The following is a 22074-nucleotide window of genomic DNA, read 5'->3' on the forward strand; positions in this document are numbered from 1 at the left end:
GCTCCATTCCTTCTATCGATTTCCTTATACCATTTACTTAGTATATGGTTTGCCGTGCCCCCAGGGCACCATTGTAATTTTGTGCAACTTATCGTATTTTTCCTAAGAGATTGTCATGTGCTTAGCCCTCTGATCTCATAAAGAGTTCAGAGGTGTTTGTTATTAATACATATATTGTTTATTTTCATAACAACCTGTGTGGTGTCCTTTCATCTGGTATTCAAGGGGTTATATTGTGGTAAAACAGCTGGCTTCACATGCCAAAAGAGTTTAGCCTAAGACTGCTTTGTCCATGCTACCATTAGGATAGCTGGTCTATAAGGTTGACTTACAACCAATCACCATAAGGGTTGTTTGGACTGATACAAGGTGATCACTAGAACTAGTGAGCATCATATATCAGGCCAACTACTCACATTGGTGTGCAGCAGTTGGGATTTGAGCTTGCTGTTGTTTTTACCAAATATAATCTTGAAATATCATTTGAAAGATCACATAAGGTACCATAGGTACATATAACAAGCTTAGAAATACTCTGAGTTCTACTGAACCAGCTGTTGTAGTAGAAAAGGCCTAGCACACCCTGACTACAACTCTTAGCAAGGGATCAGTAGGAAAACCCATAGTGTAGGTAGGCGCATCACTTACACCCCACTAGAAAGCATGTCTACCCATGGAGAGACTTCAGAGACTCCCCTAGTGGTTAGTGACCCTCCACAGGTCCTTTCCAGATATGCAGCTCTCAATTTCCAGGAGATGAGACAATTGTGTACCTCCAGGAAATTAAAACAGGGTTCCAACCCTACCACTCCTTTTCTGTTAGGTCTCTTAGAGACATATGATGCTAGAAAGGCCTCTAACCCAGGTCCCTCTAGTCCAGATGGGAGCATGCCCCCCTTAGAAGGTACTCCTGGCGATCCAGACTTTAACCTCCCTGAAACAGAGAATGTAGCTGAGGAGGAAGAGGAAGACTTATCTGAGGATGAGGCAGACAATGGGCAACCTTTAGTCAGCAGACTTACAAGGGCCAACTTAGACCTACATAGGGAAGGAACTGGGGGACCCCCAGTGCTAACCCTAAGCAGGCCTAACTTTGGGGTTAGAAGAGATAGATCTCATTCTAGGGACTCCAATAGATCTGTGCACTCCAATAGATCTGTGCACTCTCGTGCCTCTCATGTCAAGCTACCCATCCTACCTATAATACACATCGTTCCAGCTATATTCTCACAGCGCCAGGATGCCCGTAGGGTTGCAGAGCGCTTTATAAATACCATAAATAAATAAATAAAATAAATAAAATGTATCTGCTCAAAGGAGGATGACTTCCCCCTCAGAGGAGAGAACATGAGGCAAAGATGAGGGAGGCTAATCTGAGGATTCAAAGGGAAGAACTTGCCCTTGCCAAAGAAAAGCTTGCCTTTGCTAGAGAGCAACAGTTGAGAGGGGTAGTCCCCACTGGTGGCAGCAATATCCCTAAGGATAAAGAAAGGGGTTTTGATACTAGAAACCTGAGTAAAATAGTGCCCTCCTATAAGACGGGAGATGATATCCACAAGTGGATAACTGCTCTGGAGAGGGCCTGCAAAGTACAGCAGGTACCCCAGAGTCAGTGGGCAGCTACATTGTGGCTCTCCTTTGAAGGTAAAGGTAGAGATACGCTCCTCACTATTAGAGATGAGGATGCTAATGATTACCAAGTCTTGAAAACTGCACTGATTGATGGGTTTGGCTTAACAACTGAACAGTACAGGTTAATGTTCAGAGACACCCAGAAAACTCAGGCTCAAGATTGGACTGACTTTGTTGATTGTGCCACTAAGGCTTTGGAAGGCTGGTTCTGGGTAGTATAGTTACTGATTACACAGGATTGTATAATCTAATTATGAGAGAGCAAATCTTAAATAATTGTCAGAACCAGTTGTTGCATCAGCACCTGATTGACTCAGATCTGACCTCTCCCCAAGAATTGGGAAAGAAGGCAGACAGCTGGATCAGAACCAGGGTCAAGCGGCAGAACCAGAACCAGGGTGGTGGCCAGAAGAAAGCAGACCAGAAGGGTAATAATGAGAATAAGCAAAATGACCAGAAGTCTTCAACAGGGCCCCAACAACCTAAGGAGGGTGGGTCCCAAAATTCCCAAAAGAAGAAGAATGATGGTCCTAAGAAACCATGGTGCCAATACTGTAGAAGTAAAACTCACTGGTTTAGTGAGTGCACCAAGAAAGGCCAAACTCCTACCACTACTGTCCCTAAGACACCTGAACCCCCTAGTACAGTTAGTAGTGGTAGTGTACCTCCCAAGGCTATAGTTGGGTTAACCCTGGGAACTGAGGTGGGTTCTGACTTAGTCAGAATACCTACTCAGGCAGTTCTTGTTTGTACTGGGGACATGGATATGACCCCTACTGTAAGTCCTAGTACTCTGGGCAAATACAGGCAAACGCCTTTAATCAATGGAAAAATGGCTCAGGCCTACAGGGACACATGTGCCAGTGTCACCATGGTGACACCAACATTTGTGGACCCTGACCAGATCATGCTAGGTTCAGATTACCTAGTGACCAATGCTAGCAATGTCACTACCAATCACAGTATGGCAGTTGTTAATTTCTCCTGGGGAGGGGTAACTGGCCTCAAAAGGGTTGTAGTTAGTTCAGACCTCCCAGTAGATTGTCTTTTGGGCAATGATTTGGAATCCTCACTGTGGTCAGATGTGGAGTACATGTAGAAATGCTAGGTCTCTCCTCACATGTCCTTGCTGTGACCAGGTCACAGGCCAAGAAATGCCCAGCTGAACAAGTGCTGGATCCTGGAAGAATGGACCAGACACTACCCAAGAGGAAGAACAGTAGGGTTAAGGCAGAGCCTTCCCCCTGCCTCAGGTTGAGGATCAGCCCTCTCAGGAGGCTGACCCAAAGACCCCAGAAGGAACTGTCCTAGAAGAGCTTGAACCTGAACAGGTTGAGTTTCTTGGGACAGGGGGACCTTCCAGGGCAGACTTGAGACGGGCACAGTTAGACTGTTCCTCCCTTGAACCCCTCAGATAGCAGGCTGCTGCTGAGGCTGCAGGGAATGCTACAGGTGCCCACAAGGTATATTGGGATGATGGACTCCTATACTCTGAGGCAAGAGACCCCAAACCTGGTGCTACCAGGAGGTTGGTCATACCCTTGTCTCTTAGAGGTTTCCTTCTCACCTTAGCCCATGAGATTCCCCTTGCAGGTCACTTAAGCCAGAACAAGACTTGGGACAGGCTTGCCCCACACTTTCAGTGGCCTCATATGTCTGAAGACACCAAAGAGTTTTGTCGCTCATGTGTCACCTGTCAAGCCAGTGGCAAATCAGGTGGCACAACAAAGGCCCCCCTTATACCACTACGTGTGGTGGGGGTACCCTTTGAAAGAGTGGGGATAGACATTGTTGGACCAATGGATCCCCAACAGCATCTGGGCACAGATTTATACTGGTGGTAGTGGATCATGCCACCAGGTATCCAGAAGCTATTCCCCTTAGGACCACTACAGCTCCTGTTGTGGCCAGGGCCCTGCTTAAAGTTTTCTCCAGAGTGGGGTTTCCTAAGGAGGTTGTCTCTGACAGGGGTGCAAACTTCATGTCAGGATACTTGACTGCAATGTGGAAGGGGTGTGGTGTAAATTACAAATTTACCACACCCTATCACCCACAGTGCAATGGGCTTGTTGAGAGATTCAACAAGACCCTAAAAGGGATGATAAAAGGGTTACCTGAAAAGCTTAGGCGAAGATGGGACATCCTTTTACCCTGCCTCCTGTTTGCTTATAGAGAGGTCCCACAGAAGGGGGTTGGCTACAGCCCTTTTGAGCTTCTGTTTGGGCATCCTGTAAGGGGACCCCTATGTCTTGTAAAGGAAGGATGGGAGTTACCTCTCAAAAAGCCTGAGCTTGACATAGTGGACTATGTACTTGGTCTCCGCTCCAGGATGGCAGAGTACATGGAGAAGGCATCCAAAAACCTTGAGGCCAGCCAAGAACTCCAAAAAGCTTGGCATGACCAAAAGGCTGTCCTAACTGTGTATCATGCAGGACAGAAGGTGTGGGTGTTGGAGCCAGCGGCTCCAGCAGCTCTCCAAGACAAGTGGTCTGGACCCCATACCATCATTGAGCAAAAGGGAGAGGTCACCTACTTGGTGGACATGGGAACTCCCAGGAGCCCCCACAGGGTGCTACATGTAAACAGGCTCAAGGCATTTGTCGACAGGGAGGACATGGGCTTGCTCATGGCCACAGATGAGGGGCAGGAGGAAGAGAGTGACCCTCTCCCAGACCTGCTCACTCAGAACCCTGATGATGGGTCAGTAGATGGGGTAGTCTTTTCTGACAGCCTCTCTGAGCATCAACAAAAGGATTGTGAACAGGTTCTTCAATCCTTTAGACACATGTTCTCACTGACCCCCAGTCAGAGAAACTGGTGCACCCATGAGGTGGACACTGGTGACAGTCTGCCTATCAAGGGTAAAATCTACAGCCAACCTGACCACGTCAGGGACTGCATCAAGAAAGAAGTATAAAAGATGTTGGAATTGGCAGTCATTGAACCCTCAAAGAGCCCTTGGGCTAGTCCTGTAGTTCTAGTGCCAAAACCTCACACCCAGGATGGTAAGAGAGAGATGAGGTTTTGTGTAGACTACAGGGGTCTCAATGCTGTCACTAAGACAGATGCCCATCCAATACCTAGGGCAGATGAACTCATAGACAAGTTGGCTTCTGCAACTTTCTTGAGTACATTTGACCTAACAGCTGGTTATTGGCAGATCAGGTTAGCTGAGGATGCCAAGGCCAAGACAGCATTTTCTACCCCAGGAGGTCATTACCAATTTGTGGTGATGCCCTTTGGTTTGAAAAATGCACCTGCCACTTTTCAAAGGTTGGTGAACCAAGTTCTCACTGGGTTGGATGACTTTTGTGCAGCATATCTAGATGATATTGCTGTCTTTAGCTCTACCTGGGAGGATCACCTGATCCACCTGAGGAAAGTTTTGGAGGCCCTGCAAAAGGCAGGCCTCACTATCAAGGCCACCAAGTGCCAGATAGGGCAGAGTCAGGTTGTGTACCTGGGCCACCTTGTAGGTGGAGGCCAGGTTCAACCCTTGGAGAGCAATATACAGGCCATAAAGGACTGGGCTCCTCCAACCACCCAGACACAGGTCAGAGCTTTCTTGGGCCTGTCTGGTTACTATAGGAAGTTTGTCAAAAATTATGGGTCCATTGTGACACCACTTAATGACTTGACAAGCAAGAAAATGCCAAAGAAAGTTCAGGACAGTTAGCTGTCAGAAGGCATTCGATGACCTGAAGCAGGCCATGTGTACTGCACCTATTCTCAAGAGTCCTGACTACTCCAAAACCTTCATTGTCCAAACAGATGCATCTGAGTTGGGTGTGGGAGCTGTTCTATCTCAACTGAATATTGATGGTCATGACCAGCCCATTGCTTTTATAAGCAGAAGGCTGACCCCTAGAGAGAAACGGTCAGTTATTGAGAGGGAGGACTTTGCTGTGGTTTGGGCCCTGAAGAAGTTGAGGCCATACTTGTTTGGAACTCACTTCAAGATTCAGACCGACCATAAGCCCCTCTTATGGCTAAATCAGATGAAGGGTGAAAACCCCAAACTTCTTAGGTGGTCCATTTCCCTACAGGGGATGGACTTTACAGTGGAGCACAGACCAGGGACTGACCATGGCAATGCAGATGGTCTCTCCAGGTATTTCCACTTCGAACAGGAAGACTCACCTGGTCAAGGTTAGTTTAATGTCCCTAAGTTTGGGGGGGGGGGTGTTATGTAGGAGAGTGGGGTCTGCAATCCTATGGTCACCCCAGATTTTTGCTTTTTGCTTCACTGGTTTATGACTTTCCCTGGCTGTGGGCCTGCTAATCAGACCCACAGCCTAGCTGTTCTCTCTCTAAATTGACATCCATGTACTTTAGGTGCATTTACCAATTGGTACTGGGCCACCTTATCAGTCCCTGTACAGTGTACCTTAGGTACCCTGGGCATAGGTGTACCCAGGGCCTACCAGGGGCTGAAGCATGTATTATGCCGCCCCTGGCTGGCCATCTAAAACTGACACAACTGGCTGCTAAGACAGCTGGGGCAAGGTGGTGTAGTCACCATTTGCTGTAGATATAGTTACCTATATCTAACCCCAAAATGGACACATATACTCCTATCAGTCACTCCTATGGCAGGCCGTATCAATCCTGAAGGCAGAGTGCTTGAAATTATGTGAGATGGTGCTCTGGCATGAGCTGAGCCCGTCTGCAGCTTGCGGAACCAAGTCCTAATAGCTGTTCCATGATAACGCTATACCATATACTCTTAAGTGCAGTATGATCCTCGCGGTTGAATGCTAACTCTGGTATAACATTATCAAAACATGTCTAGTAAGGTGTCCTACGAATTGGAATACTACCCCCTCGCCAATTCTGGAGACTGGGGTAGCATTCCACCCTTCTAGAGGGACACGACATGTATGTAACTGTGAACCCCGGTTAAAGTTAACTCGAGCCTTGGCATCACAAAATGGATGCTGCCACCACAGACAAAAGTCTGACCTCCTGCTGCTGGGAGTCCTTCCAGCGAGGGAGGCTTGGACAAAGGGTTTCCTGCCTTGGGAGGTGCTAGCACCACCCCAGACAGGATTTTGTGTATTGGGTAGGACAGGCCTGAAAGGAATGAGACATGCTTGGGGCACACAAGGTGCCCTGTGCATACACCGGTTCAAACCAGCTGCTGGGACATCCCTGCCTCAGCTCTGGCGCGAAAACCGGACAAAGGACAGGGGGTGTAACCACCCCCCTTCCTGGTCCCCCCCACAGGAGGGACCTAGTCGTAGTACAGCCCTCTTTAGCAGGATAAAGGTAGGAGCTGGTCCCATTCCAAATTAGATTAATCCTGAACTGAAACTCTACAAGAAGAAACTCTGGACTTCGACTTTCTACACAGAAGACTGAAGAAATCTCCCTTGTGGGCAAGGAGTGTCCACCTTGCAACTGCAGGCACCAGCAAGCGTCTAGCGGCTTCACTTTGTCGTCTTCCCTCGAGGATCCAGACTTCAGAGCCCGACGAGACCCGTATTCCCAGACCTCTCCGACCTCAATTCACATCTGCAGCACAGCTGAGATCCGTGGGTGCGACGAGACACGTGGGACCGGCCATCTTGGAGAAAACTGCACTTCGCTTCCAGCACGACTTTTGAGGTAAACTCGACCAAGTGCTTTGGGGATTGAGAAGCCCCAGCCCCGAGCAGCCCCTGCACCGAAGATCAGCCCTCCAGCTTCCACGAGATCTGCGTGGGACCCTTCTACTTGTTTGCTGCTCGACGCGTTGTCTGGTCACTTGCCGGCTGGCTAGTGACCTCCTAGACGACGAACTTTGAAAACTACACTGCTGGTCTGGTTGCCCAAGACTGGCCCTTGCTCCCTTCCAAAAGAGGAGCACCCTGGACCCTCCTGGTCCACTCCAGATGCCGTTTCCACTCACCGCGTGGGTTGCCTTTGCCAAGGCCTGTTGAGTCCAAATCCGGATCAGACACCGCCGACAGCGAGAGCCTGCGTGGGACAGCTCGTGCCTCCATCCTGGTCGGCGAAGACACCTCCTGGTCCACGTGGCTGCAGAGACAAGCGTCCACTCTTCACCTGATCGCGACGACGACATCTGGTTCCTTCCTGGTTCCACTCCAGTCACTGGCTAGTGACTTTGAACATTGTCTCCTCTGCTTTCAGGTCTTCAGCATCTCTGATCCACCCTTGGATCACACCGGACATCTTCCTCCTGGTCGCCTGCAGCATCTTTTCTTTCAGGCTCCATTGACTTCAACACAGAAACCCGACACGACTTCGCACCTATGCACCCACAGCCCGTGGGTGAGGTAACGAGAGCATTTCGGTGCTCAAGGGTAGCTTGACTCTCCTAGTGTCCAGATTCACAGTCGTTTTAGCCCTAACCAGTCAGGATTGTCCGTACTCACCTTTTTCTTGAACTGTACTGTCCATAGACGTTGTTACGCATCCCGCGTGTGAGTTCACACTCTGCACCCGGGTCCCGTGGGCCTCCTATTACTTACCTAAAGTTAGGATAGCGTAGTCCCAGCGATCTTACAGCCTCTGGACAGCTCCATTCCTTCTATCGATTTCCTTATACCATTTACTTAGTATATGGTTTGCCGTGCCCCTAGGGCACCATTGTAATTTTGTGCAACTTATCGTATTTTTCCTAAGAGATTGTCATGTGCTTAGCCCTCTGATCTCATAAAGAGTTCAGAGGTGTTTGTTATTAATACATATATTGTTTATTTTCATAACAACTTGTGTGGTGTCCTTTCATCTGGTATTCAAGGGGTTATATTGTGGTAAAACAGCTGGCTTCACATGCCAAAAGAGTTTATCCTAAGACTGCTTTGTCCATGCTACCATTAGGATAGCTGGTCTATAAGGTTGACTTATAACCAATCACCATAAGGGTTGTTTGGACTGATACAAGGTGATCACTAGAACTAGTGAGCATCATATATCAGGCCAACTTCTCACATCTACACTCTGGCGAGATATTTAGATTCTGAAATTCTCAGTGCTCAGGAGCCACGCTCATAACTGAAGCGAGCTCAGATCCAGATGTACCACTTAGCCCTGGGACATCATCAGCAGAGAAGGAATTGGGCACAGATGAATAGGACGATCCAGGGAGAGAAGTAGAAGCTCCGTAAGTGAAAACTGGTGAGGCCACACCAGGCCCACTAGAATCATCCTGCAGGGTTCCGCCTTGAGCTTCCTGAGAGGTCTGGGAATTAGTGGGATTGGAGGAAAAGTGTAAACAAAGGCGCCTCACCAGGCCATCGAAAATGCATTCCCCAATGATCCTGGATGGTGCTCCCTGCTTGCGTAGAGTCGGCATTTCTTGTTCTCTGGAGTGGCAAAGAGATCTATGGATGGAGTGCCCCAGAGACTGAAAATCCTTTCCAGAGTGTCTTGGTCTAATTCCCACTAGTGTCTCACCGACTTGAGGCGACAGTGTGTCTGCTGTCTTGTTGAGGGCACCTGGAAGATACTCCGCCGAGAGATATTTTCTTTTGGGTAGCCCATACCCAAATCTTGTAAGCCTCTTTGGATAGAGGACAAGACCTTGATCCTCCTTGCTTGTTGACATAATGTGTGGCCGTCGTGTTGTCCGTACGGACCAGGACAGTGGATCGTCGGATTCGCGGAAGGAAGGCCTGTAAGGCCAGTAAGGCCAGACGAATCGCCCTGAGCTCTAACAGACTGATGTGGAGAAGGTGATGCTGGGGCTGCCAGCGGCCGCTCACCTGAAGGTCTTGTAAGACTGCTCCCCAGCCTTCTAGAGAGGAGTCTGTTGTAATTATTAGAGGAGCTAGAGTGACCCTGAAGGTGAGACCCTGAGAGATATTGTCTCTGACCGTCCACCAGCTGGCCGCGTCTTTCATAGGCTGAGTTATTGTGATCTTGTCTTCGAAAGAGCCTTCTGCTTGGTGCCACTGTAAATCCAGTTGCTCTCTGAGGGGGTGCATTGGCAACCTGCAATGTGAAATCAAGGTAATGCAGGACGAGATTGACCCTAGAAGGGACTTGTAGAGGCGAACTGAAAGTTACATTTTTTGCAACCGACGGGCAGAGGTCATCAGTCCTGTTTGCCTTTCGTTTGACGGGAACGCTTTGCAACAAGTTGTGTCCAGAATGGCTCCCAGGAACCTGGCCGACTTGGACGGGCACAGGACTGACTTTTCCGTGTTAAGCTGAAGCCCTAGGTGATGGAAGAGCTGAGTGCAAACTCTGACAGCCTCTTCTGCTGCATGGTGAGACGGAGATTTCACCAGCCAGTCGTCCAGGTATGGAAAAACCTGGCGTGTCTGTTGCCTGAGAAACGCTGTGACCGGGGCTAGGCCCCTTGTGAAAATCCGCGGTGCGGATCGGAGTCCGAAAGGCAGGACCTTGAATTGAAAGTGGCTCTTGGCTACTGTAAAGCGTAAAAACTTCCTGTGGGCCAGGTGGATGGGAACATGGAAGTATGCATCCTCGAGATCCAGGATGGCCATGTAATCTCCTGGACTGAGGAGCCTTAAGATGTCCTGTAAGGAGACCATCTGAAAGGAAAATGCTACTTACCAGTATGCATCTGTTCTTGGCATGTAGAGCTGCAGATCACTACACTTTTGCATTAGATCGCCACCTGGTGTTGGGCTCCCATGATTTCATGTGGTTGTCGTCTTGGAAGAAGTCTTTGTTGTCACAAGATAGGTGACTCCTCCCCTGGACGATAGTGCGCATGGGCATCGACTCCATCCTTAGATTGTTTTTCGCCATGATGGGAAATGATGGAGTTAGTAGAAGTAAAGAAAAAGGATGTCCATGCGTGTGCATCTAAGTAAGATAAAACTGGAACAGATACAAGTCCCGGGGAGGCGGGAGGGCGAGTAGTGATCTGCAGCTCTACATGCCAAGAACAGATGCATACTGGTAAGTAGCATTTTCCGTTCGAGGTATATGAGCTGCAGATACTACACTTTTGCATTGATTGTGCAGCAGTGTCTCCCCTAGCGGTGGTCACCTGTATCTGTTGCAGTAGTTTGAAACAGAGTTTTAAGGACAGCTTGGCATACTGCAGCTTGCTGCTTGGCTTGCACATCAACACAGTAGTGTTTAGTGAAGGTGTGTGTTGTAGACTATGTTGCTGCCTTGCATATGTCTTTTAGGGAGATGTTCCCTAAGAAAGCCATAGAGGCTCCTAGCTTGCATGTTAAATGCGCTCTAGAAGGAAGGAACTGTTAATGTAAGTTTTGCTTTTTGATAGCATATTTGTATACATTTTACAATCCACCATGCAATTCCACCCTTAGAGATGGGGTTGCCTTTATGTGGTGGAGAGAAAGATACAAACAGTTGTTTTGTCTTTCGAAAAGATTTAGTCCTATCTATATAGTAGAGAAGAGCTCTTTTAACATCTAGTGTGTGAAGAGCTCTTTCTGCTACAGAGTCAGGGTTTTGGAAAAACACAGGTAACTCTACAGATTGGTTTAAATGAAAAGGACTAATGACTTTTGGAAGGAACTTAGGATTAGTTCTTAGAACCAACTTGTTACGATGTAGTTGTAAAAATGGTTCTTGTATTGTGAAAGCTTGTATCTCACTTACTCTTCTAAGAGAGGTAATTGCAACAAGGAAAGCTGTTTTCCATGTGAGGAATTGCAGTTCACATTTGTGTAAAGGTTCAAAAGGTGGACCCATGAGTCTTGTAAGAACAACGTTTAGGTTCCATACTGGAGAAGGTGGTAACCTGGGTGGAATGATTACTTTTAATCCTTCCATAAATGCTTTAATAGCAGGTACTCTAAAAAGAGACAGATGTCTGTTTTGTAAATATGCTGCAATTGCTGCAAGGTGCAGGCGTATGGATGAATATGCCAAGTTACATCTTTGTAAATGTAAAAGTTAGCAAATGATATTTCAGATAGAAGCATCCAGGGGATTAATTTGGTTATTGTTGCAATAAATGGCAACTCTCTTCCATTTAGCAGCATAACAAGCTCTGGTAGTAGGTCTCCTGGCTTCTTTAATGATGTTCATACAGTCTGGTGGTAGGTTAAGATAACCAAACTCCAAGACTTCTGGAGCCAGATCGCCAGATTCAGTTGATTTGGGTCTGGATGTCCGATGTCTCCATGGTTCTGCGTTAGCAGGGAAGGTGTCAGTTGTAATTTTCGGTGTGGAACTAGAGAGAGTTCTAGCAGTGTGGTGAACCACGGTTGGCGTGCCCATGTGGGAACTACCAAGATTAATTTTAGGGACTGTTGTCTGAGCATTGCGTACTACCAATGGTATTAGTGGTATTGGCGGAAAAGCGTACGCAAATCTGCCTGACCAGTTCATCCATATCGCATTGCCCTTGGACCGCGGGTGTGGAAACCTGGCGGCGAAGGTTGGGCATTTTGCGTTTTCATGTGTGGCGAACAGATCAATGTCTGGATGACCCCACTTGTGAAAAAATAGTTGAAGAACTTGCAGATTTAGTTCCCATTCGTGAATTTGTTGTGTCTGCCGACTCAACAGATCTGCTATCTGATTGTGAACTCCTGGAAGGTGCTCTGCTAGGAGATATATATTTTCTGGAATGGCCCATCTCAAATGTTCTGTGCAAGCTGGGACAGTTGTAGAGTGTGTGTGTCCCCTGTTTTTGTATATAATACATAGCTGTCATGTTGTCCGTCCGGATTAATACAGCTTTGTTTTGTACTTGAGTGCTAGGAATATTGCTAGCAGCTCTAGATGGTTAATATGGAACAATTCCTGTTGAAGGTTCGATTGTCCTTGAGTTGTATGATGTAGGAGATGGACTCTCCATCCTGTGAGAGATGCGTCTGCTGTGAGCACTATTTGTGGAACAGGTTCGAGGAACGGCCGTCCCTTTGTCAAGTTTTTGGTGTTCCACCACTGCAGAGAGCGATATGTGCGGCTGTCTACCAACACCAGGTCTGTTAGTTGCCCTTGAGCCTGGTTCCACTGTTGTGCTAGACATTCCTGTAACGGACGCATCTGCAGTCTTGCATATGGTACTATGAAGATGCAAGATACCATCATGCCTATTAGTCTCATGAACACTCTGGCTTGGAGAGAGTGTTGATGTTGGAAGCTTGTGACTAAGGCCTGAATGCTCTGTATCCTTGCTGGACTGGGATACGCTAGGGCTGTGGACGTGTTTATTGTAGCCCTAGATACTGATGTGTATGAGAGGGTTGCAGGTGCGACTTGGGGTAGTTTATTGTAAACCCTAAGTCGTGCAATGTTTGAATTGTCTGATGAGTGTGTTGAACACACTGATTGAATGATTTTGCTTTTATGAGCCAATCGTCTAGATAAGGGAAGACATGTATTTGTTGTCTCCTGAGATGTGCTGCTACTACTGCTGGGCACTTTGTGAATACTCTTGGTGCTGTTGTAACTCGGAAAGGAAGGACTTTGAATTGATTATGTTGTCCTTCTAGTACAAACCTTAGATACTTCCTGTGAGCAGGATGTATCGGAATGTGGAAGTAGGCGGCCTTTAAATCTAGTGTTGTAAGGAAATCGCCTTGTTGCAGCAGTGGAAGCACTTGTAAAGTGATCATATGAAAATGATCTGATTGTATGTAATGATTGAGGGGCCAGAGGTCGAGAATTGGTCTCAGTGTCCCGTCCTTCTTGGGTATTAGAAAATACAGCGAGTAAACCCCTGTTCCTTGGTGTTGTAAAGGAACTATTCTTTTTCGTCCTTTTGAAGAAGTGACAGGACTTGTTGTTTGAGCAGAGTAAGATGTTCTGCAGACATTGGACGCTGCTTGGGTGGTATGTATGGAGGGGTTGCTGTAAGTTCGAGGCAGTAGCCATACTGGATAATTTGACTTACCCACTTGTCTGTTGTAATTGAATTCCAGACAGGTAGGAACTGTGTTAATCTGCCCCCCACAGGAGTGGAATGCTGTTGGGGAAGCAGAGGTAAGTCACTGTTTTGTGGTGGAAGAGGTTTGATTATTGTTCTTACCCCGACCTCTTCCTTTGTTGTTGTTTCCTCTATATCCTCCTCTAAAATTTTTGTTAGAGGATGTTTGTGTGTTAGATTTGAAGGATGTTGTGTTGTCTGCTCCAGTCTGTTTGGAGCCTCCTCTGTAGAAGGAGCGACAAAAGGAACTTCTAGCTTGTGTGGACTGTAAAGCTCCCATAGATTTGGCAGTCTCTGTATCCTTCTTCATCTTTTGAAGTGCTGTGTCTACCTCTGGTCCAAACAATTTATTTATTTTTTTTGAGTTTTATATAGCGCGCACTAGACCCGAACCGAATCAGGTATCAGAGCGCTTTACATAGCACCAGTTACGTTACATGAGGACACACTTTCATTTTAGGCACGGGGAGATTAAGTGATTTGCCCAGAATCACAGGAGGTTTATGGCGTCGTTACCGAGACTCGAACCCAGATCCCCAGGTCCGAGGTCGAGCGCCTTAGCCGTTAGGCCAACCCCTCTCCCCAAAATTGATTTTGATTAAGTGGTTGATTTAAAATGGTAGTTTGCACTTCCTGTTTAAATCCTGAAATGCGTAGCCACGCATATCTTCTAAGTAGGTCACTAGTGTTCACAGCTCTAGACGCAGTGGCTGTCACATCAAGTGCACACTTGATTGAGGCATTGGATATTAGCTTGCCTTCTTGTATAAGGTCGTTTGCCTGTGTTTTATATTGGTCAGGTAGATGTCCTAATAGTTTCTCTAACTGATCATAATGAGCCCTGTCATACCTTGAAAGGAGGGCTTGTGTGTTAGCTATACGCCATATGTTAGTAGCTTGCGCAGCTATTCTTTTGCCTGAGGCATCTATAACTTTAGATTCTTTGTCAGGTGGGGGTGCTTCACCCGACGTTTGTGAGTTTGCCCTTTTCCTAGCATTTGATACAACTAGTGAATCTAATGGTAGTTGTCCTTTAATGTAGGCTGGATCGTCAGGTACAGGCCTATATTTTTTCTCAATTCTAGGGTTTAGGATTCTAGTACGTACAGGGTCTTTAAATACCTCTGGAGCATGTTTGATGACTCCTTTAACCATAGGAAGAATTTGAACAGACCTTTGCGATTGTTCAATTGTGTCTGATAGAAAATCCTCCTCTGCCTCATCAGAGTGCATAGTGACCCCAAGGTAAATGGCAGCTCTGTTCAATAGTTGTCCAAAACCAATGTTGTCTTCTGGGGGAGAAGGTTTTGATGGGTATGACTGTGGGTCAGGAATATCAGGTACATCCCTTGGGTTTGGGTTCTCCCAGTCTGGATCATCTAAAGGGTATGGGAAAGGCTCATCTGGGTCTATCCCTCTCCCTAGGCTATACTAATCATCGTTTTGAGGCGAGTGTGAAGACAGAGTAGGAGAATGTGGAGGAGAAATCTGTGGTGAAATGTTAAGAGGAACAGGGGATGAAGGAGAAGGAAGTATAGGAGAAGAAGGGTGCATAGGAGATGTGGCAGAGTCCTTCTTCTTGGCAGGTACTACAGGTGTGGGTGTTGTATCTGCCTTCCTCTTCTTGTGTGGTATAGTGGATACAGCACCTGTTTTTGGGTCAATGTAGATCTTCTTTTGCAGAGGATCTGTTTGGACAAGTTCTTCTCCTTGTATAACCTTTGTCGGCGCCAATTTTTTCGGTTCAGGACGAGGTTGCTGCTTGTCTTTAGCCTAGAGAGGTGTTAATTTGTCCTTTGGTGTAGTTTTTCGCACGAAGGTGTTGTTTCCGGTGTCGTAGGCTGTTTCGAGGGCTTGGTCGGATCGTAATCAGGCCTTGTCAGTTTCGGTACCGAAGACGATGTCTTCAGAGTGGATGCTGGTCTCGTCGGCTTCGAGGCGTCAGACGCTGGCTTCGCACCTTTGTCTTTCGAAGTCGACGGTCTTGGAGCCGAGACTTTTCGGTTCCGAGGGAGCTGGTGGGATCGGCACGTGCGACTTGCTCGGTAAAGAGCTACCGGAAGGCTTAACTGCTTTCTTCGGAGCCGGGCTCGATGGTGGGGCTTTCGAAGTGGTTTTTCTGTCGCGACTGGGCCCCGGAGGCGGAGTGTTGACCTTTGATTTCGATCTGGGTGCTGTGTGTAGTGCAGGGGCAGTAGTACTCATGCGCTGACCCAATGGTATGGAGTCATCTAAGTCGTCTGCCTCTGATACGATTTGGAGATCATCGGAATCTTCTTCGGGAACGAGTGGAACCTCCTCGTCGAAGATGTCTACCGGTTCCGGAGCTGATCTCTGCATGTCGCGTCAACGGGCCCTCCGATCTCGGACGGTTTTCTTGGATTGAAAGGACGCTCAGGCTGTACTGCTTGATTCGTCGTGTTCTGGAGATAAGCACAGGTTGCAGACCTCGTGGTGGTCACTGTGTGGAAACTTTGCTCCACACTTGGGGCATTTCTTAAATGGCATCCTTTCCATGAGGTGTAGGCCTCACGGCGTGGATAGGGCCAACGGCCCGCGTTGACGACCGGAATCGAACTGATGGAGTCGAAACGATGTCAGTCGATATCGAAGTTAGTTAAGTAAAGTTTTTATGATTTTTTGCGCTTCAAAGTACTTGAAATGTAGATTTCGAGGCAGAGCGGAAAAAGTTCATCCGAACCCAGTGGCGGAAAAAACAATCTAAGGATGGAGTCGATGGCCATGCGCACTATCGTCCAAGGGAGGAGTCACCTATCTCATGACTACAAAGACTTCTTCCGAGACGACAACAACATGCAATCATCCGAGCCCAACACCAGGAGGCGATCTAATGCAAAAGTGTAGTATCTGCAGCTCATATGCCTCGAACAGAGAGTTTAATGAGATAAGTGTTTAGCTCCCTCAGGTGTAAAATTGGGTGCCATTTTTCTACAGTCTTTTGGACAAGGAAGAACCGGGAATAGAATCCTTTCCCTGCTGGGATAGGGGAACCGGTTCTATCGCCCCCTTGAGAAGTAGTTGGTGGGCTTCTAGACGTAGAAGGTGTAGATGTTTGGATTCGGTGTGGCGAGGGGCTTTGGATGGTGGTATGAAATTTCAGAGTATGGCCTGACAAAACAATATTGAGAACCAACCGATCTGATGTTATAAGTTGCCAGTTATGGCTTATGCAATATGACAAAATAGAAAACCAGTGCACCTCAGATGAATGTAGGGGTTCATCTATCAGCATTGTCTGGTCTGGAAGCTAACTTCATATCTATAATTCAGGTCACTAAAAATTTTGAAAACAGTGGCAAGCTACAATAGTTGTGAGACCTTAAAATTATGTGTATGTGGCAAGGAAATCCCCCATTGACGCCGCAAGCAGGTATTGGAACCAAAATCATTCTATGTCCTTTTTCAAGTAGTATGAAACCAAGGCAGCAAAATGTAGGAGTTACTCAGTGAAAATGTGCATATGCACACCAATTTCATCAGCCCTGATTTTTATGGTCAATAAGCCTGATAAAAGGCTTCACAATTGCTATATTTTTGTTACATTTTTTATCTAGGTATGGGTCCAACTTTACAAGCAGTCAGTCTTCTCATAAAGTTATGGGTGAATGGGCAAAAATGCTTTCGTGGGTGAAAAGGGAAACTAGTAACTCACAATTTCATTGCATGTTTAACATTCTATATAGGGGTCATGATCACGCAACCTCCTATCATGAGAAACATCTGGCACAAACAACTGCTTACCTCTGGGCAAAAGTAAAATCTGAAAATATGCCTTATTACCTCAAGGGCCCAATGCACTGGAAAGTTGGGGCAACTGCGCACTTTACAAAACACACAAATAAATAAATAAAATGTCAGTGCCCTTACATCACACTCAATTGGCAAAAGCTAAAATCCTGGCTATTCTCATTCTGCACCATTTCAGGTTGTGTCGCTATGGAACCTATTTTCATCATCACAAAAGTACAAAGCGGAAATATGTAACACACAATTGTTGCTTGACAAAAAATTGTTAAAAAACGACACATCACACCACTAAAGAAAATATACATTTCATACTCAATAGTTATGCCTTGCTGCATCTAGAAGCATTTGCATTCAAACAGTGCATAATACAAGAATGGTAATGTGATGACAAAAAATAACCTGGACACTTCCATGGGAAAAATTCCCATTTAGATTGAGAGAATACGAAGAGTTAAATCTTCATGAGGCAATACAGAAAATAACAAACATCACCCAGAAAGGCAGAGGATGGGCGAGTAATAAACCAAAAGGAATGCAAATAAACAAGCTGAAGGATATGTAAAAAAAAACCTTAAAAATAAACCATAGTTGTACGTATAAGAAAGTATTTTATTAAAATGAAGTAGAAACTGAGACAGAACACCAGCAACAGGATTCCTTGATGGGAACATATTTGAAACTTAAGAAGGCGTTATCTATATCAATATTTGGCTGGACCACTTTGATACTACCCATTAAGGACACCACTGAAACAGTACAGCGGGAAGGGCAGGCTTTTGTTTCTGCTGAGACTGAAGACCACCTACCGTTGAAATGCCCTCACTATCCATATGCTTGGCCAGCGACATCCGCAGGAACTGGCCATTGATGAGGAAGTCGAATTCGACATGCTTGTGGTCCGCTGTGGCATAGAAAGAGGAAGAAGACAAAGGTCAGACTTCATACGACGTAGCACCTCTTTACAGGTTAATATTATTGCGGTGCACCTTATGCCAGCCCTTCCAAAACAGCTAAAATGTGAATTGCACTGCCTGAAATGTTTGGATTTGATAGGGTCATACAACAATAACTGCCAGTGGACTTGCAATGGTGGGATTATTGGGATAAGCAAATTAAACGGAGGGTTGTTGTCGAGTACAGAGTTGACTCCTGCAAGTGTCATCAAGGAAAAAACACAATTCCCTCGCCAGCCAAATAATATAACTCGGACAAGTGGGGTGGTGGTTTGGGTCAGTTACTCAAGATGACGAACTTGGGAGGCACAGGCCTTGGTAACCCTACTGCATTAAGTCATTGCAAGTACTGGCAGGTTCCCAAGGTATGCCTGAATCTGTGCTGGCCTAAATTAACAAGAGTAGGAGTAGAAACTACTTAAAGGGGCCAAAGCTAGGCTAACATTTCCAGACGTGTGATTGCATCGAGTATTAAGGCGAGCATATGAAAGCTGCTGTACAAGAAAACAGTCTAACGCAGGGAACAATTAACAACCATGAAGAAAGGGAGTACCAACTCAGAACAAAGTAAACTAAACAAAAAAAAAAAAAACACAAAACACAGGATTATGTTCCAAAGGCAACCATTTTAACCCTTTGCGCATGTCGGACGGCCCCCGGACGTCCGACATCACGGTGGGCTTGTGCGGAGGACGGCCAGGGGCCGTCCTAACCACGCCCAGTCATAAATCACCCACACCGCGGCGGAATTTGCGCCGCTGTCAGCCTAATGTGCTTACATGTTTTCAGTATAAGACTAAAACTATATCCCTCCAAGATAACTGTGTATGATCAACAAGCATACATGACAATTTTGAAATTAAAACAAGAAAAGATCAGTAGACTATATAGAGACAACCCTTGAAACATATTTTGGAAAAAGATATCACAAAATCTGGCAAAAATTACGCAATAGAATAATTTCTGAGAAGCTTAACCTATACTGTAATTGTGTTATATATATTGGCAGTCTGGAGCTACCTGGGTAAAGCATAGGGATTCAACCCTGTTTGCAGAGCCCACCACAGCTATAAATAAAATTGGGGAGCAATGAAACCACTGGTGGAGAATCACCCTTCCTCAGGGATGAAATTGGAGGAGTGAAAGGGTAACCATAGAAGACCAGAAATTTGTCCCCAAAATGTAAAGGAAAGAATTATAATGCAGGCACCCACAGATCAGTGTCAGCCACGCAAATCAAAGAAATTATGGAGTTGGACATCTTCTATCCACAAAGCTCTTTTGAGCTCCGCAGAAAAAAAAAAAACAGGAAGCCAACAATGCTAAAATGAGACATTTCAGTGTGCATTAGGCTTCTTAGCATAACCAAAATGTCCCTTCAGATTCAACATTTTATTTTTATGGGGAGATTCTATGTATTTTAATGCAATATTTTTCTCTGAATACTAAACCATAACTTGTTTGTGGAAGTGTATATACAACTGTGCATTTTTGCCTGTTTTGTTCACGAAGGTTGATGTGTTTTTTTTCAGTGAATTTCAAAGGTTTTTTAAATGCTAATTCCTAACTATATATAACATGTCTGAAACCTATGGTTTTTTTCAGTGAATTTCAAAGGTTTTTTTAAATGCTAATTTGTTTTTTAAATCTTTTTATTTTTCGATGTTAGTTTTTTAATTACATTACACATATTTTTATAAAAAAATATTTCACATAAAAATATATTTTTTTCATTATTTTATATTTTTTATAATATACTTAAATTGTTATCATTTTCTTCTTTTTTTACAGTTGCGCACCCTACGAACACCCTGCTCATTTACTGCACGAAACGTGTCAGCCATTTTAGGCGCGCTGTCTAGGATCCGCGAAGGGTGTGCAACGGGTATAACTTTTCCCACGCAGTTGCTATGCGACTTGTGCGCGACGCCTTGTGCATATGAGATGTACGTATAACGCGACGGACACGCGGTAGCGCGAGACGTCATATACAAATCAGGCGCGGTGTGTGCGACTTCCGCGATTATTTAAATGTTGCAAAACTTATTTATATATATTTAATATAAATATTAAGACAAGAGATTATCTGAGGTTATTATTTTAATAATTTTCTTTAACTTTCTTAAAAAGTACATCACTGTTATCCTATGGGTAGAAATTCACTTAGCAGGTAAATCGTGTTATCGTTACCTTTTCTTACTCAGTGGTGGATCCTGGATACAGAACTGCTGCATCTCCTCTAAACAGTTGAAAGAATGCAAATTACCAAATACGCGTGGAAGCCCACAGCTTTTTTTTTTAAACATCGCTAGAATGCGCGGATCATACGAGCACCCCGCGATTTTTCCCGAAAAAAATAGGGGCCCTGGGAAACCTTGTGGGACCCCCTGAGGAGACCTAGAGGATCAGGGTGTGTCTACCTTCCCCCTTTTAACATTTTAAACACACATTTCACACGCTTCTTCAGCCTCCCTTGTACCAAGACATAAAATGGTTGCCAACAGTTTCCAGTTTTGAATGTTGACAACCACTTGACAGCCAATTAGCCTTCAGCGCGTGATCGGAAGGGTGCGCTTATGGTACGATGACAATAAGCGGAGTATACGGATTCCATTTTTTTTATGGGAAGTGGGCAGCGTGGCACCCCCTCCCGTATTTATAATTTGAAATATAATTCTGAGGCTAACTCGTTAGCAACATAGTGTGGTGACCTTTTAACCTCTGTGCTCACGTAAGTGTTCCATGAACTGTTACTATAGTAACAGGCAAAAAGCCGTTTGGGGGTAGGCTTACAAGTTTCTGGCTGTACAAAATCTGTTATATTTACCCAGGATCTTCTACATCCCAGAAAGAAAAGCAAAGTAAAAGAAAACACTGTGTACTAGATTTACAACTCCCTTGCACCACTTTTGCGTCCACCTCCCCACCCCCCCACAACATTACAAGTATGTGGACTTCAACGACCCCCTCAAGCCCCGGGAACCACCACCCCCTGAAATTTGTGTATTACAGGAGGCAAACTGCGTGGACTATGCTTATATTTATTCACATGTCACCTTGCGTGATGCACCACTAGGATGCAGGAGGCCTTCATCCCCAGGAGCCGCAGCGTCAACCTGACCGAGACCCGGGATAAAAGCTGAAAGATCAGAAGCAGAGCCTAAATATCCTGAACCCGCTGTTCGGAGTGAAAAACCCAAAACTGCGCAGAGTCCAGAACGCTCCGATGAAGGGGAGCTTCTAAGAGGGGCACAGGTGCGACTTCGGCATGTTGATGGACAACCCCAGCAGGTGCAAGAGGTCGACCGTAGTCTGGAGCTGGGAGACGACTATCTGGGGCAAGCCCGCCTTCAACAACCAGTGGTTGAGATAGGGGAAGACTGGAACACCTGACAGGGGTGTGGAATTTATTAAAATATCTACTTGTCCATGGGACAGGTTGCTTCATAAATCTACTTGTCCTGTAACAAAATCCACTTGTCCCTTGGGTGCCATGTAGTGTGGTGACACATTTTGGCAGCAATCTCTTTATATAACAGCTGTTATATAGCCTCTCTGATTATGCAAGCACTCATACCATAGTAGTGTTTGAATACTAGCAATCCCTTTATGTTGCCACATGTTGGCAGATCTACAAACTGGGACTGAAGGTAGTGGTAAGCAATAGTTCCAGGGTTGGAATGCCCTTTTGAGTCTGTGCAAATCTACTAACTTGCATGTTTAAGGGTTTTCAACAACTCTTCTCTAATCTTTTCCCATACTGAGAAATGTTAGAAATGTATGCTTGATAATGGCAGACGTACACCTTCTTCCAGAGTTGGGGAAAAAAGTGGTTGGAGGGAAAATTAACTTGCAAACACTCAGGTTTTTGCATGAGCAAATCTACAC

The 22074-nt window shown here is 45.8% G+C and overlaps 1 protein-coding gene across 2 annotated transcripts in view; it reads right to left on the reverse strand.

The window, feature by feature from the left end:
• The window catches only part of WDR12 (WD repeat domain 12), a 289880-nt gene that overhangs the window by 196094 nt on the left and 71712 nt on the right, over positions 1-22074 (reverse strand). For both annotated transcript variants that reach the window (XM_078680243.1, XM_078680244.1), the window contains one exon: positions 18040-18134. In XM_078680243.1, the coding sequence (XP_078536369.1) occupies positions 18040-18134 (95 nt within the window). The remainder of the gene's footprint in view (positions 1-18039; positions 18135-22074) is intronic.

The sequence above is a fragment of the Lissotriton helveticus genome, chromosome 3_1, assembly GCF_964261635.1.
Source record: "Lissotriton helveticus chromosome 3_1, aLisHel1.1, whole genome shotgun sequence".
NCBI lineage: Eukaryota > Metazoa > Chordata > Amphibia > Caudata > Salamandridae > Lissotriton > Lissotriton helveticus.